The sequence below is a fragment of the Gobius niger genome (genome assembly GCF_951799975.1).
Source record: "Gobius niger genome assembly, chromosome: 1".
In the NCBI taxonomy this organism is placed as follows: Eukaryota; Metazoa; Chordata; class Actinopteri; order Gobiiformes; family Gobiidae; genus Gobius; species Gobius niger.
In genome coordinates, this window is record NC_136852.1 from 48,379,978 (window position 1) to 48,397,166 (window position 17,189).

General features: G+C 41.5%; 1 protein-coding gene across 1 annotated transcript in view; it reads left to right on the top strand.

Moving 5' to 3' along the window:
• Positions 1-16,937, top strand: part of LOC306959343 (multiple epidermal growth factor-like domains protein 9) — a 55,872-nt gene extending 38,935 nt beyond the window's left edge. The window contains exons 4-6 of the mRNA XM_079551431.1: positions 3,344-3,493; positions 11,987-12,256; positions 14,948-16,937. Coding sequence (XP_079407557.1) covers positions 3,344-3,493; positions 11,987-12,256; positions 14,948-15,474 — 947 coding nt within the window. The 3' untranslated portion in view covers positions 15,475-16,937. The remainder of the gene's footprint in view (positions 1-3,343; positions 3,494-11,986; positions 12,257-14,947) is intronic.
• Positions 16,938-17,189: the final 252 nt, after the last annotated feature.

The window sequence follows — 17,189 nt, forward strand, 5'->3', positions numbered from 1 at the left end:
CTAGTCACATGACTCTACAACTGTTTTCAAAGCAAACATTGCGGATTGTGTCAAATTGAAGCTGGCTCAACAAGAAGCATGTATTAAATCTGTAATAGCTGTAACCAAGTGCTTTCCTTTCGAGAGCAACTTGTTTTGGTGTCAACACTGGCAGACAGGACAGGCCTCCACCATCGACGTGTTTGTTAAACTTGTTATGCCTCTATCCTCACTGTCAACAGCCCGAGACATGACCAGCTCTGTCCTCATGCGTTACACTGCCAAAATGAACCACGGCCGGCCTAATCTACATGAGGGAATTCTGAAACCCAATCTGAATTTGAGGAGTTTTGACAAGGTTAAGTGTATTTACTTGCGAGCGGTTTCTCAGATGGAGTGTCAGGAAGCCTATAAGGTGTTGCGAGACTTTCCCAGTGAACATTTCTTTCTGTATCTGCAGAAAAAAAGTCTGGAAACAAGTCTGGAGTTGTTTTGATAATGATCTTTTATTTTGTGTTTCGCCTGGTGGGCCCCAATGCCACACAAGACTCACTGCTTCAGAGATATTCATTGATAGTGGTTTATTATATATTTTAAAGGTGCATTATGGAACTTAAAATAGAAAAGAAAAAAAAAAGGGAAAAAAAGTCATTTGTGTGTGTTTGGCCTTTTAGTAACCCAGTGGATGTATTTTAGCAGAGCGGCTTTACTTTCCATCACAGTGGCCTCTATGATGCTCCAAGATCAAATGTTTATTACATCAGCAGAGAAAACCAACCAAAAACCCTCAAAACAATTGATCGAGTCGCCACTGTGATGGAAAGTAAAGGCCACATGCTAACCAGTTACACAGCTACTGGGTCACTACAAGGCAAGGCAGGCAAGGCAAGTTTAATTGTAGAGCACAATTCATACACAAGGCAATTCAAAGTGCTTCACAGTTGCATAAATATAAGAAAACAAATACAATCAATAAAAACATCAACATAGAATTAATCAATTACAGTAAGAGGCAAGAGTGTAGATCAAATGCTTTCAGTTATATGCATTTTTAAGTCTTGTCTTGACTCGCTCTGTCTTGAGCAAGGTCAAAGGTCAAATACACATTCATATCCAGGTTTGTACTCCTAAAAACCTCCATAACGCGCCTTTAACACAACTTGCACTTGTGTTGTGCTCTACAAAGCTGGCAAGCTTCTTAAAGTGCAACACTATTCAGCAAGAGCAGATTCACGATGGCCCGCTACTGTTGCCCCAATACTGAAATTAATGTTCTGCCAGTACGGACATAATGTTGTGATTTCAAGTAATTTCTTTTGTGCTATATTGTCTTTTTTTTCATTTAAGTGTTCCAAATCTAGAATGGAGGCAAAAATTACGACCATAATTTCTTTCCTGAGCAACATGTAGGTCTTTACGTAAAGCACTTACTTGCGTAAACATGATGTTTTTCACCAACCAATAAATTATATTCTACAGTCAGCAACAGACCTGGGCTAAGGCTAACAGCCTGTCAGAGCACAGTGAATCACTCCAGGGTTTATGACTTTTACAGCTTAAATAGTAGGTCTGAAAGAGGTCAGGCTTAAGGAACAGCACCGTAATGGTACATTACTGGAGAGCTAAGTAACGTTTATGCTCTCAGCAGTGCTCTAAAGCTCTAATGGAAATATTACTAGACGTTTAGGGTGATTCAATTAACACTTGACAGTGCTTGATGTAATGCCTTTTTTGAGGCATATTGTTTTCGCTAGTCTGGGATAACAAAGTAGCGCCGGTCAAAAGCACTTAAGTTTGATTCAGATATTATAACGGCACATGTTACGACATAATAAACTTTTTTGAGCTTTTAACCACGTAGCATTAACATAATGCTGTTTCCTTGTCAAAAACATACTTTTGACTTTTACACACTGTTTTGAGTAATTGTGTTGTCTTTGGTCATTACTCATTTTTTCTTCAACTTCTGTAGCACATTAACTTCCACAAAAAGGTATCTGAGGTGGATTTATTGACTCTCAAGGCTTTGTGTTAATCTTTTACACTGCACACATCAGATATGACAAATGACCTTCATGTACTTAAGTGTACTTTTTGTGTGATCACTTTACCTTGACCGTCTTGTTCAGCTCCAATCATCACACAAATGAAATGCATGACTCTTCCCTCTCTTCCTCTGAGAACGCTGTTATCTCAAAGGCATTTTCGGCGGAAACTAAACTTTCCTTTGTTGTGTCTCTGACTGAAAAATGACCCTGTAATTCAACAGCTTTAAACATGCCCAGTTTGCCCACCCCGTTCTCATCCGTAGTAATTATCTAGTGAGAAGTCCAGAAGTCCAAAGTAGGCCTGCACGTTTTTGAAAAAAGAACCTAACAAATATTATGATTCGATTTGTGATTTTTATATTTGAAACATTTAAATGCATAAACTGCTAAAATAATGAGTGAAAGACTTTAGACTTTAGTCAAACAACATATTCTTGCTCTAATGTCCCCACATGGGAACAATACACAAATAATCTACTTTCCAAAATATTTGGTTTTATATGGACAGCGCCCTCTTCTGGAGGAGTTACCCCGACATTCATAGTACCTCTGGGGGACAGCCACGTGACTAAAATTACAACGCTTCTATCTAAATACTGCTTTATGGAAATGCAGACCTTTTATCTGATTCAGCTGAACTTGAGATGAGAGATTCGACAATTCTGATCGGTGAACTATCACTAAAATGAGACAGAAGAAAAGAAAAATTATCCACCTCTTGAGGTTATTGCAGGAGTCCAAACCTCGATTGCGATTCGATATTGATAAACCTTGCAGCCTTTTGAAATATTAATTGAAGATTATACAAAATGACTTGGACACTGATGTTAGCAGCCTAAAGACGTGAACCTATTTCCAACCATTTCATTACCACAGTAGCCTATATATTGGGTCATTGTCAGTAAATAGTTCATAGTTCATAGTTCATCCCCGTCTTGTTTAGTTCAGTAAGTAGACCAAACACATACAGTTCAAAATGCAAAGTATTTTTTCCCCACCCACTCATGCATGCAAATAAGTGACAGAAATAGGATGAAAAAACAAAACTGCCATGTATAGGCTCTAGGAAAATCAGGATTAAAATAACAATTTCAATGACAAAATCTCAAAAGCAATTCAATCAGATCAAATCAGTTTTTTTCTGTGTGTGAGAGACGAGAAGGTGGTCCCACATCGTCGCATCAAGTAGACTAGTAAATTAGGGATACCAGATGCGCTTGAGGATGTTTGGCCACTGCCGCTGATGCCTGACAGCCCCCTCACGCACCCTTAACCCTACATCTGATCTAAATGTCTTCTTCTCTCTCTTGCTTTAGGTGTCTGTCTGAACTGCGAAGGGAACACCCAGGGATCCAACTGTGAGGAGTGCAGGCCTGGGTTTTACCGCAGACCCAGCAGCGGCCCTGGTGAAGCCTGTGCCCCCTGTCCTTGCTCCAACACCACCTCCAACGGGACCTGCCACACTGGTCAGTGCTGCTCTGTCACCCTGCAACATAAGGGCAGTAGCTTAATGCATTAGTAGTAAACCTGATAGACTACATTTCCATTAAGACCAGACACGGCAGGTGAAGATGTACATTAGTCATCTTGGTTTAACTCATCCTCTGGCATGTTTATTTATGACTCGAGTGTCAGGAAGTCAATATTCACAACTCTGTAATCCAAATATAGTAATTCGACACGAGCTGCAAAAGTCTCCTTGGATATACACACACATGTGCATACGCTACAAAACTTTAGGGCCGTTTTTATAACACTCCACTGAAGTAACATTGACGAACCCAATCTTGCACAATAGTTGGAAGGACTATTGCTTTTTTGAGTTCTAATACCTAGCCTGACCCAAACAACAAAGCAAAATTATTATTTTTTTCTCTCTTATTCAAAAGCTGAACAAGATACCTCCAATGCCTTTTGCGAAAGTAAAAGCATTACTAAAGCATAACTAAAGCAACTTCTTTTTATATGATCAAATTACAAAAAACTTGCTATATATGTTATGATATTTACGTCAGTAATCTACAGCAAAGGTATCAAATTGAATCTATTCTTTCCCTATTCACCAGCAGTGCCTCACCTTAGTTGCACAGCCCTACATACATTAACCAGCATCATCTGGCAATAAAGCCAGTTCTATGGTAAAGGTCCCACTAAAATCAATGCATTGATCTCTACATACATGATCCTGGTGGTAAAGCGGATGCATTTTCCAGACAGTCTGGGATTAACTCGACCTACAGTATGTGATTGTGACCCCACGGCTCTCATCTGTTTCTGCAAATGACCTACATTCCCCACAATCAAAACCTCTCCGCTGCGGGGTGAACCGGGATTTGCATCAGGGCCCTAAAGGATGTCAGATCTGAGAACGAAATGGTGTTTAAAGACGCACCTGGTGTCGATGATGTTTTGGAAAGGAACAATTTTGACATGGAGACATTTTTTCCCACGTCTTCTTTAGTTGAGACAAATTTAGCCTCTGCGCTTGCACACATAGGGCTTGTTTCTAACTCGGAGCGCGGCCCATGTTCACTGTACTACATCTTTTCTGCTGAATAATTCACTTTGTAACCTAGTTGTGGAGTAACCCGCTTCTCCCTCTCTCCGTGGGGCCATCTGAGCTTGATTTGTGGATGGACTTTGTGTTGGTCAATGCAAATGTCCCACTATATTTAAAATCATTAAAATTGCAACCCTTTCATGCATTTTTTACTACTCTTCATCATCACGTCCGACGGCTACTACTACTATTATTACTACTATAGCTGCTTTTTTTGGATCCTTGCCCCAGAGTATCCAAACAAGTGAAAAAAAATACTATTATTGTTATTATTATTATTATTATTATATTATAAGGACAACACAGAAAATAAATAATGAAAACCACTAAAACTAAATACAACCAATTAGAGAACAGAAAAGAAATAAATAATCGGTACACCAAGCGGTTGACTAATAGTACGCATTCATTGAAGTCGCTGACAACGCAAAGGGGAAGGAATGTTGTTATGGAAATTATTATAATCGCACTCTTTTCCTAAGCTTCCCGTTGGACTGTAAGCCTGTTTAGCACCCACAAGTAAAGTCAAGTTAAAATCAGGTCATTGTGAATGGTCTTACTGAGCAGATGATCTAGTAGAAGTAAAAAAAAAAAAAGAATGGCACTCTAAGTTAGCCATTAGCTTGGAGCATGAAGCTAACGTTAGCATTATGGTTAGAATTCTATGTTATTTATGTATTTATGGGCTGTTGAACCACTTTTCACCCCCTCATGTGTCTGTGTCTTTATTTGCTTGAACTTTCAACTTAGTTTCCCCCTTCGACTGTAGCCATTTTAACCAGAGACAGACTGCATTAGAAAGGTTTTATTTGACGTGAATTGGGATTGGGGCTCAGACCCCGGCAGAAGATTGCATTAATGATATGGAATACATGGCGTCTATGGATGATGGCCAGAATCTTCCCCCGGAGCCCGGACACTGGTGGTGGTAGGACGAGCCCGATGAGCAGGCCTGAGTAGACGCCAGGCGGAGGAGGGGCGGAGGAGGGTTACACCACAGCTGGGAAATGGCCGAGTGATGGACCGGGGGGCGTACGAAGGGGATCCTGGGCGATGAATGGCTGAAGCAGAGCAAAGGTGCGGCTTGAGCTGGGGCCGTGATTGGATGATTAGTGAAGGCTGCCGTTGATGAGGCGATGAATGAAGGCTGCAGGTACGTCTTCCAGGTTTAATTTGCGCTGAAGCTTCATTTGTGGGAGTTCCATAAGATTCTGTCTGCATAGCAATCTTCAATTTCTCTTATTTGTCATTAAATTGCAACTACATGATCTCAAAATTGTTCTGTCCCCCAACCAAAAAGTGTACAAACGAACAGATTAAAAACGTACTAATCTTTGAAATATCCCAGACGATGTCACTAGAAAGCTCTGTTCAGCTGTACGTTAGCAGCGTGTTGTGGTTTGTTTGCGGCCCCGCGTGATCAATGTTAAACTTGTTAACTCCAGTAACATGACCTTAATTGCAGTTTGGCTCAGACCCAGCGTTTAGCCTCCTGGACAGTTTTCACAGAGCGTCCGCGCAGCTCTGCTTTATCTGTAAACTGTAATTGATCTACGTGCGCTGCCTGATTAGTAGCACTATTTATCATTGAGCTTTATTACTTCCTCATTCTCAATCAGGGTGTATTGCAAAGAGACTGTTCTAGTCTGCTGGCAGTGACCTACTGGGATAAACTTTGCCAATTGTTCACCCAAAAGTCTGTTTTATAGGTTTGACAATTGGCATTACAAAAAGTTAATTGGTGACAGTCGATTAATACACACTACAAAGCGGTAAAAAAACATGTAAAAGTTAAAGCTGTGTGTGTTGCCATAGTAACGTCTGAGTAGAAAAAGGCTTGAGAACATTTGTCTCGGTGTTTTGCTGTAGATTCTGCGTAGTGCGTTAAAACAGTGTAACGCACGGCTCCTCGTTGCTACAACCCAAAGAAAAACTACACTTGATTCTGCAAAAGAAAGAAAAATCAACTGCGCTAATCTGCATGGCAACAGCAGCGTTGTGTACACGTGCGTTTGTATGCACTTGCGCTGTCAGGTCACATTTGGTCTGATTCGAGGCACTGCGGAGAACAAGGTTCATGCTTCACGGGAAGGAAAGGGACATAAACCAGGCTGAGGTGGAACGGAGAGGGTCACAGCCGGGACACATCAGCGGCTTCAGATTCTCCTACACAACTGGCCGTGCGGTCTGAGCTACTGCTGCCCCGTCAACTACAATGTGTCCAGACAAGCAAAGAAAATGAAATAGCCTAATATAAAGCGCAGTATAGAAGTCGAGGAGTCATTATAGTATAGTGTTAACAATGTAGAGCTGGACTTTTGCATGAAAATGAATTGAAATGAAGGGAAATCCTATGTTAATCACTGAGAGACAATAAGGACATGGAATTCCAGTGAACGTAGCGCTGTCTAGCGTTCTCTTTACAATATTTAAGACACTTAGGACAAAATCCCCGTTTCCTTGCTCCAGCTAGATTTTGGGAATTGTGTGTGACTGATCAATCCAAATATGACTTTTTACGGACTCTGCTGGCTCTGATCATCATCTTGACCAGTGGTTCTCAACCTTTTCTGTCTCACGTACCCCTTGAGTCATGCATTTATACTCTGAGTACCCCCACCTCAAGGATGTTGTCAATATTATTACAAAGTAGCCAAATAAACCAAGATTATTCAGTATTTAATAGATGCAGACTTTTGGAATTGCCTATATGGTCATGTTTGAGCAGTCACAGGGGGAAAACAAAGAAAAGAAAAAACTGAACTTTCTCCTATTTCTCCAAATGCTGAATTATGAATATACTTTTCTACTAAACATTAATACAAACTCATAGTGGGGAACAAAATGGTTCAACAGCCCATAAATACGAACAATGTTAACCAGAAAGCTAGCAAAGCTAACATTAGCTTCACGCTACATTAGCTAACGAGTGCGGATTTTCGCTTCTACCGAACAATTTGCTGTGAAAAAACCTCCCCGTGGACCCGATTTTGGCTTGACTGTATTGGTGTGTGATATATAGTAGAATTAATATATTTTCTGCCAGAAAACGGCTCATAAGAATAAAATATTTTTATTTCTATGAGAGGTTTTCTTCCCCCTCGGCTAGGCCACACCCCCTTGTATGATGCGTTGCCGTCTATATCTATAGCGTGTTGTGTTCAAAATGTGGAAAAAAAGAAAAAAAATTGTGTTCAAAATGTGTTCAAATCTTTTACTGAAGAAAAAAAAAAAACTTTCCTTGGAAATTTATTTTGAAATTCTGCTGTTTCACTTCACTACACATTTTTAAATCTGAAATTATTCCAAGCACCCACTGCTAAATGCTCAAGTACTCATAACCCGTACCCCTGTTTTGGAAATTGATCAGGTTTGATTGTATTTTGGGTTCATGAAGAATATTTTCCAAGATTGAATTTATTTAGCGTTTTTATCATCATGTTTGTAGTTATCCGTATAGCCTTTTTATCCACTTTTAGTCTTGTTTTCCATGATGATGCCCAAAAATTAAGCAGTTTAAACCATACTGAGTCTATCTCTTGTGCATCGGTGTGTGGTGTATCTACTAAATTGTCTGGGCACGTGTAAATCCGCTGATAAAGGTCTATCCGGTGAACGCTGCTCTGTTATGACACAGGGGTGAACCGGAGCTGCCGCCGCCTGAATGTGGGTCACACACGTCAAATCATCCGTGCATTCACTCACTCGCACTGGCCTCATCTGCGCCGCGCGTCATGAAATATTTGTTCAAATCTGCACTCGGGTTTAGGAGGTCACCGCGTGGGACATTCGACTGTAAAGCATGTGCTGAAAGTGATGAGCTGGAATATTAGTCCATGATATTACTCTGAGACGTTTGATATTGGAATAACCCAATATTGACATTACTGCTTTTCAGTTTTGGAAAATGGAGATGTAGCTTTCATGGTCTTGAGTGGTCACAGTGTAGTGGGAACAGATTTTAATGTGGAGATACAGCAGACAAAACTCTTTTTTCTCTTAATGCACAAACTTTCAACTGGAAATCAATAAATTGCCCACTCTTCGCAATAAGATGTTAACTGATTGAACAGTGCTTTATATTTATTTGGGAAAATGCAACTTCAACTCCAGTGACTCAAGATGGAATTTGAGTTTTCCACATTTTTTCCAGTCATAAAACTAATCCATTTATCCATAATCCCATCTGGAAAAATCTTAGTACTTTGTCAACAAAAAAGTCCCATACATTTAAACCTGGCTCTTATATCATTGCAAAATATATATATACAGTATAATCAGCTTTGTATCATCAGTATCTCCAGCAAAACTTTCAAAGTGATCTCTCTCTGTTTTTTTCCCCTATTCACCCACAATAATCCAAATGTATGCTACAAAGTGTTCACAAGGCAAAACAACTTACATCGCGGCATGCATTTTCCTTATTCATTGCTGAACACTATCCGCTAATTAAGTTCCTGCTTTACAGGAATTCGGGGGTAAAACCATTTTGAAACTCGGCTGGGGAAGTCAGAATCAGAATTGATTTTATTACCATGGTTATGAACAGGTTCACAACTAGGAATTTTTTTTCGGTGGATCATGCAACAAGAAACATAAGACACCATCCATCCATCCATCCATCCATCCATCCATCCATCCATCCATCCATCCATCTTCTCCCGTTTCCACAGGCTCCTCCTGCAGGTGGTGGGTCCACAGGCAGACGGCCTCATGATTAAACGGGCCTCCTGGTCTCTCATAAGGGGCTTCTGAATCATAAACTAGAAAAACGTTAAACTATAAGACTATGAGGGCAGGCGTGAGAAGATTAAATTATGATAAAGACAACAACAAACTATGATAAAGACAACAACAATTTGACATAGAACAAAAGCGTGAGTCTATACAGATGTACAGGTGCATTGAGTGTTAGTCTACTTGAACTCTGGAAAATATTGTGACGTGAATCTTCTCAATAATACATAAATGCAGGGGTCAGAAGCAATGTAGATAGCATCAGTCGTTCCCGTTTGTGTTTGGTTATATAACCCTCTATCCGCCCCAGGACCCCCGCTGAGGGCAAATCAAGCTTATCAGCAGCAGGTCACATGACTTCACTGGAGAGACCCACAACTAGGCCACAGTCTGAGTGGAAATGGCTCAGTGGTACAGTGCTAGTCATTTAAGTGGTATTTTGGGGGCAACTACTTGCAGCAGCTCCATTTCTACCCCTTTCGACCTGGGTGCCACTGTCTCTACAGTAGGGAGGCAGGCGGTTTTGTACAAATTACAGAAAAATAAAAGAGCAGAGAGTCCTGGTCTATGCAGTACCCCTGTTTTCCACTAGAGTTTACATTTTAGACCTTCCAACCTGCCTACTGCTCTCCCAAGAGCCACAGCACAACACAGAATCATCAATGAAGCCATTTGAGTTTTTATTTGTTTAGTTTTGTGTGTGTGTGTGTGTGTGTGTGTGTGTGTGTGTGTGTGTGTGCGTGTGCGTGTGCGTGTGCGCGTGCGCGTGTGCGTGTGCGCGTGTGCGCGTGTGTGGTAGCCTTTGGTGTGTATTTGGTGATTGGATGAAAATAAACGACTGCACATTTCGTTTACAACCCAGGCCTTGCGTGGCTTAAAGTGTCTAATTCACGTCATTCATGATTTGTTTCGCTACAGTTTTGCACATGATCTCTGGAATATGCATTGGTCTGTTTGTGCCATCTAGTGGCGTACTTGATTATTACCTCAAGCATTTATCCACACCATATATTCATATTCTCGATTCCTTAACCATTTTGTCACCCTCCACCCCCCAATTTTAAAAATAGTCTGATGCAGATTTAGCGGGAACAAACTCGGCTGTCAAGTGTCATTGCTCAATTTTTACTTAAATATACTGTCAAGCAAAAATACATCAAACTAAATGTTATGAAATTAAAAATTATTGTCTTGCAATCATCCCCACCTCAGTGTCCTGCGATCCATGTAGACCAGGGGTGTCAAACATACGGCCCGCGGGCCTGATCCGGCCCTGCCCTGTAGGGCATACATTTCAGAGCATGTAAAAAAAAAAGTACGTCTCTTGCCCTTTCCTGTGCGAAGTTATGATTTTTTAAAGAATAACCAGAATGCTCATTCTAGCCACTAGGGGGCATTAAATTTGAAAAAAAGGAAAGAGTGGACTTTTATGTGGACTTCTCCAGTCCCATGTTAACAGATAGGAGAAAAGGGGCGGGCACAATTCATGGCAGCGCCCAACCCACGCGAACCTCCGGAATAAGGTGAATAGTACTTTGAGGAACTTGTGACACAGGCTTGTAAAGCGCAATGCAAGTGTTATTAATGAAGCTACAGGCAAGTTGGGGCTTTGACCAAATCACAGCTTATTATTATTCATTTATTGGAAAAAATGTCTCTATTATATGCGGCCCGCGACCCGCTGTGGGAGCTGAATTTTGGCCTGGGACCCAAAATGAGTTTGACACCCCTGATGTAGACACTGGAGGCAATGATGAAGTGCCCTGCCAAGAACAACCATGTGCGATTCTGCTCCAGTTACAAGAAGCCCTTACCACGGGGAAGCTCTTGGACTAGCCTTCCGCCAAAAAACCAGTGGAAGCCAACAAAAAGCAAAAAGCCAACATAAAGCCAGTTGAAGCCAATGGCAAGCCATTTCAGGAGCCAAAAGCCTATTCACGGTCTCGGCCCTGCTGCTTTTTCATCACATTTTTGTTGCATCTTTTCTGCTTTGTCATCCTTGTTTACATCGTGTTTTCACCACTATTTTTTTTTTTAAGCTTTTTGATTTGGGTAATGCCAAACTAGAGAAAATGTGCTCACTCCAGGTGGGGGTTAAGAGGTTTTGGTATAGACTATTAAGTATACTATTAGTATTATCTTAAACAAACACTGAGGCATGGGGTTGATGGCCCCTGATCTAAATTTCTTTCTCGAGAAAAAGCTTTTTACTGTTTTTTGATCATCTGAAACATGAACTCTTAAACTAGACTATCTATCCATCCATCCATCCATCCATCCATCCATCCATCCATTTTCTTCCACTTTTCCGTTGCCGGGTCGCAGGTGGTGGGTCCACAGAAGGACGGCCTCGTGGTTCTAAACGGGCCCGTTGGTCTCTCATAAGGGGCTTCTGAGCCGCTCTTCATCTGACCCGTCACCTAGGACCTGGGAGAGACCCTACCAGGGGTGCTCAAACCCCTCCACCACATTAAGGTGGCGGTTGCAGGAGGGGTAAACTAGACTAATACAATAATTACATGCCTTTTACCACTTGATTGTGGATGTTGACAGCAAAAAATGGCATCGTGGACAATAAAGTACACCTCACCCTAATCGTTTGCCATTTATACAACCATTTATTCTGCTATTGTGATAACTGTATCCATCCCCCTCTCTCCAGACGCCGGTGGGTCTCCAGTTTGCGACCGCTGCTTGGCTCCGTACTCGGGGCCTCGGTGTGACCAGTGCAGCGCGGGCTTCTTCAAACGGGACAACATCTGCGTACCGTGTGACTGCAGCGGCAACTCTGACCCCCAGGGGGCGCCCCAGATCTGCAATCCGCAAACGGGACACTGTCTCAGCTGCACCAACAACACCACGGGTCCACACTGCCAGCTCTGTGCTCAGGGATACGCGGGAGACGCCCGGGCGCACAACTGCACGCGGTCAGGTGAGGGCTGGCAACAAATCCAAATGCACTTAAGATTACGGCCCGCAAGATCCACGTGTAGGTCAGGTAACAAGAAAGTAATAACACATGTAAGTACAAAGAGTAATGAGGGTGTAGGACATGTAGCAAAGGGGTACAAGGTGTAATAAAGGTGTAATAAAGGTGTTGCAGCCTGCGCTCACGTGGAGTTACACAACACAGGGTTTGCACACGGCATTAAAAGTCAGTAAATTAACTGTGCCAAAATCAAGGTCAAAAGGTTCATGAGGCATTGTTTTGGATTGGTATTAAATTTTGATTTCTTTGAAAATTATGATATTACTTTTACTGCATAAGTTCACCGAAAACACAGATTTTTTTTTTTTCGTAGCATACAAATTTGCTATTTGGACATAAAAAGGCATTCAATTTGACTTGCTTCTGCCTGTACACACCCTGCATTAACAGTGTATTTAAACATGCAGTGATTTCCCCCTTTATCTATAAAACAATATGATGACGCAGCTACACGTTTACATGTTTACAGTTGTTACACTTTGGACACCTTTATTAAATCTTGCATTTTCATTTGTAATTACCTGTACTTACATGTGTACTTACTTTCTTGTTCCCTGTCCCTGCACATGGAACTCGTGTTACCCATATTGTAATTTAGTTTTAGTCTTTTGGCAAAAATTGAACACAGATTTAGTCAACTTTGCATTTCTAATATTTATTATTATCATATTTGATCAAGGTCCTCTGCTTCGTGTTTGTTCTCCACATAAACAAAACACAGAGCTGCTCCTTTGGCAGTGAACTGAAATGATCTGTAGCTCTTTCAAACTGTGGGTGGAAGTTTGGATGATTTTAGTCTCTTCTTTTCATTTTTATATAGTCATATTTTAGGCGACAGAAATATCTGGGGGGAAAAAATGAAATTTTTAAATTGTGATGAAGCATTCTCAACGACAAAATGAACTTGACTGAAACTTAATGATTGAACATTGCTCAGTTTATATATGTTTTACTAATGTAGGAATAGTTCTTAAGTAGTCACCTGTACTTGTGCTAGATTCATCGTTGCATATTTCAGGTTTTCTTAAGTTGAAGTTTCATGATTAATTAGTGTTAAGGTTATGTAATGTATTTTTTATTTATTTTTTGCCTGGAAACAAACGCTTCATCGACGCCAGACGCATGGCTCATTTGTTTCATCACAGTTGCCGGTGATGCCAGTAACACACTTCAGTCATAATGCCGGGAACAGGAACTAAGACGTCCCCGTGACGAAATATTATTAGTTATTTCTCTACCATGCAGTTTACCTGATATGCAGTTGATTTAGGGGTTGAGGGAAAAATTCAAATGAGAAAATGAGTGAGACCAGACTCTGACGTGGCTCGTCAAGCCAAATCCGGCCTGACAAAATTGTTTTACAAATACCACTCTGTCAGTATTTCCAGACTTTCCAGTTTCTAGTTCATTTATTTGCTTTTTTACTTGCTCTCGGTGATCAGGAAAGAACTGAGATCTAGGTGGTGCCTATAGTGGGAGGAAAAAGTATGTGAACGCTTTGGAATATCTTACATTTCTGCCTAAATTGGTCCAAAAATGTGGTCTGATCTTCATCAAAATCCAGACAAAATCCAGACGTTCCATGTCTGTATTGACCATTTGCTTTTCATTCATTATTCCTCAGAAACCCACTTCACCAAACTAACATATAACTATTTTGTGGTTGTGGCGTCCTCTGGTACTCCTCAAATGTTGTTTGTACCCTCTTCCTTTACTGATGACACAGACCTCTGTAGTCATGATCAGTCACCACTGCTTTAATTGCTATACAACTGATGTGGTTTTGAGGTTTAAATCTTCAAGTGAAACATTTTTCACAAAAATGATATCTGCCGTTTTGGTTTGATTGTTTTGGCTGACAATCCATAAAAATATTATTATATGCACTGTCTGGCTAAAAAGAAGTCACCATTTGGTATTGCTGCAGTGGCAGAAGACTCTGGGATTAAAACGCGTTCTGAAACAAATAGGTTTTCAGTTTGCTCTTAAAAACATCAACAGAATCAAGCAAGTGTAAGGAAGGCGGAAAATCCTTCCATAGCATTGGCGCGACTGCCTGGAAGGAGCGATCACCTCTGATCCTGAAATGAGTACTAGGGACCATGAGATGGTTCTGATCCAGAAACCTCAGCCTCCGAGAGTGGGTATAAGGACAACACAAGTCTCTACTGTAGGAGGGAGCCTGACCATGCAAAGGCTCTAAAGGTCAGGACCAGGATTTTAAAATGGCAAGGAAAAGTGACTGGGAGCCAATGAAGTGTTTCAGAATCAGAGTAATATGAGCCGTTCTATTGGTGCGAGTCAGTAACCTCGCTGGAGAGTTCTGAACCTGCTGAAGACGAGACAGAGTAGACATTTGTTTTGACAAGAAACTGTGACAGTAGTCTAAACGAGAAGGTGTGGATAATCATTTCAAGATCATTGATAAAAAACAAATGACATCTATTGAAGTGCTAAGACTGAAAAGTGCTGTGTAACTGTTACTAGAAAGCAAAGACGTGGATGATAAAAATGCAAGTATTGAAAGTATTACGATACTTTAAAGCATCGATTCTTGGTATTGCAGCAAAAAGTATTGCGATCCGATCCTTTCCCCCAGTATCTAATATTTCCTAACACGTTGTCTCTCTCCAGTGCTCAGGCTTGTCCCGACATCAGCCCAGACCACCAGCACCACCAGCTCCACAGAAGCACCCACATCTCCCCCGACCCGCTCCACCCCTCTCTCCCTCCCCTCCTCCCCTACTGCTGCCCCCAAAGCGCTGCCCCCCTCCACCTCCAACGCCTCCTCCGCCCTCGGCCCGACCACCACGCAGGCCCTGCTGACCAGCCTGGGCAGCCCCACGGACAACACCACGGCCGCGCTCACCGAAGTCTCCTGGACCCAGTTCAACATCATCATATTGGCGGTCATCATCTTAGTGGTGCTGCTGCTGCTCGGGTTCGTCGGGGGGGTTTACACCTACCGCGAGTACCAAAACCGCAAACTCAACGCGCCGTTTTGGACCATTGAGTTGAAGGAGGACAACATTAGCTTTAGCAGTTATCACGACAGCATCCCCAACGCGGACGTATCGGGTTTGCTGGAGGATGAAGCCAACGAAGTAGCGCCGAATGGTCAGCTAGCTCTCACAACGCAAGGCAACTGCTATAAAGCTTGATAAAAAGACACCCATTCAAACTGTATATTATTACTGCTATTATTATTATCACTCAAAGCTGCTGGAAAAAAAAAGGTTACCAAATCCAAGATGGACTCCCAAATAAAAAGGCTGGTTTGCGGACTTTTCTCAACACAAACTCTGAAAGAAGAAATAGGTATAATAATGAAATTTCCAGTGGGGAGGTTTCGAAGAGAAAGGCATTGTGTTGCCCCAGGTGGTGCTGTTGCGCGCTTGAGCAGGTGCACAGTAAAAACTGAACCACTAAGGACTGGGGAGAAGCTAAGCATTTCACTGTTTTTTTTAAAAACGTGACTGTTTTAGGTTATGATTTTTGATCACTTGAAGACAAGTGATTATGAGACGATGATTGTTATTTAAGAAATTTTTATTATTTATTGGTTTTGAGTGAAATGCTGCACACGTACGTTAATTCATGGTGTTTTCTCTTGTCTGAAACTGGCCAATGTGTTTTCTTGTAAAGTATGCTTGTCATTTTTTGAGAATCGGTCTTATGCAGACACGTGATTCGCGGCTGCTGCTAGGGGTTGCCATACTGATGCAGAGTCATGTGATACCCATCAATCGCACAGTGATTGGTGATTGATACAGCGGCACCAGTATGGCGTCGCCCTGACGTTCCAATATGACCAGGAAGTGATGCTAGTCGACTTTAAGCGATGCGGGGGGAGAACTTGCATTTGGCCGCTGGTATAGACATTTTGAACTTTTTTTTTTGTTCATAGCTTCCATGTTGTCAATTTTGAGGAGTGTTTTATACCATTTCAAAATACAGACACAATTCGGCTGCGTGACTCATCCAACCCTTACATTATAGGTTATCTAATCTAATCTGCTGCCTACCTCAGCACCCGACCATATTGAAACGCAAAGGAACTGTGACTCAACATGTGGACTGATAAGGCCTAAAAACATAAACACTACACTGTTGTTATGGAGCTGGTCCCATGTGCTTTCAAAGTCCCCCACGTGGTTTTATCAATCAATAATCCAGTGATTTACAGGCCAGCAATGCACTGCAGAGCTGCTCCTCGCCGGCTTGTGGACATGTTTACTGCGTCATTCAGGCCACCACGCCTTCGAGCGGAAGTTGATAACCTCCTCAGGTCTGGCTTTGTTCCCAATGTGACCACTGTAAATACTTTGGCTATTGTACATACGTTTGTGAATAGCACTATTACTATTGTTATTATTAATATTATTGTACAGGTAGATTGAACGTGTGTCCACACTGTCCCAAAACAAGCATCTCTACTATTGCTCACGGCTTTTCTATTTTTTACTCCTCAGTTGTTGCTGTTATTTTCTTCCCTTCCACTTTGACTTTGCCATATACTGTACCACTTGCAAGATTTGAATGCACCATGATCCAGAAATGCTCAAAATGACGTGTGAAATGATGTAAATAAAGCCCAAAAATCACAGAGCAACTCCAATAAAAATGGATTCAAAATATTTTCTTGTGTGCTTTTATATAAGATTCAAAAGAAGATATTAATGTTTGTTTATATTTGTACACAATCACTATCAACATTTAGTCTTCAGCAGCAGCTCTCCAACTGTGGTTCAGTAGGTGTATGAATGTTCTTTAGGTGGTACTCAGGGTCATCTTATATCATATTATATATTGCTATTGCTATTGGTGGCACGGTGGTGCAGCAGTTAGAGCTTACGATTCACAGCAAGAAGGTCCT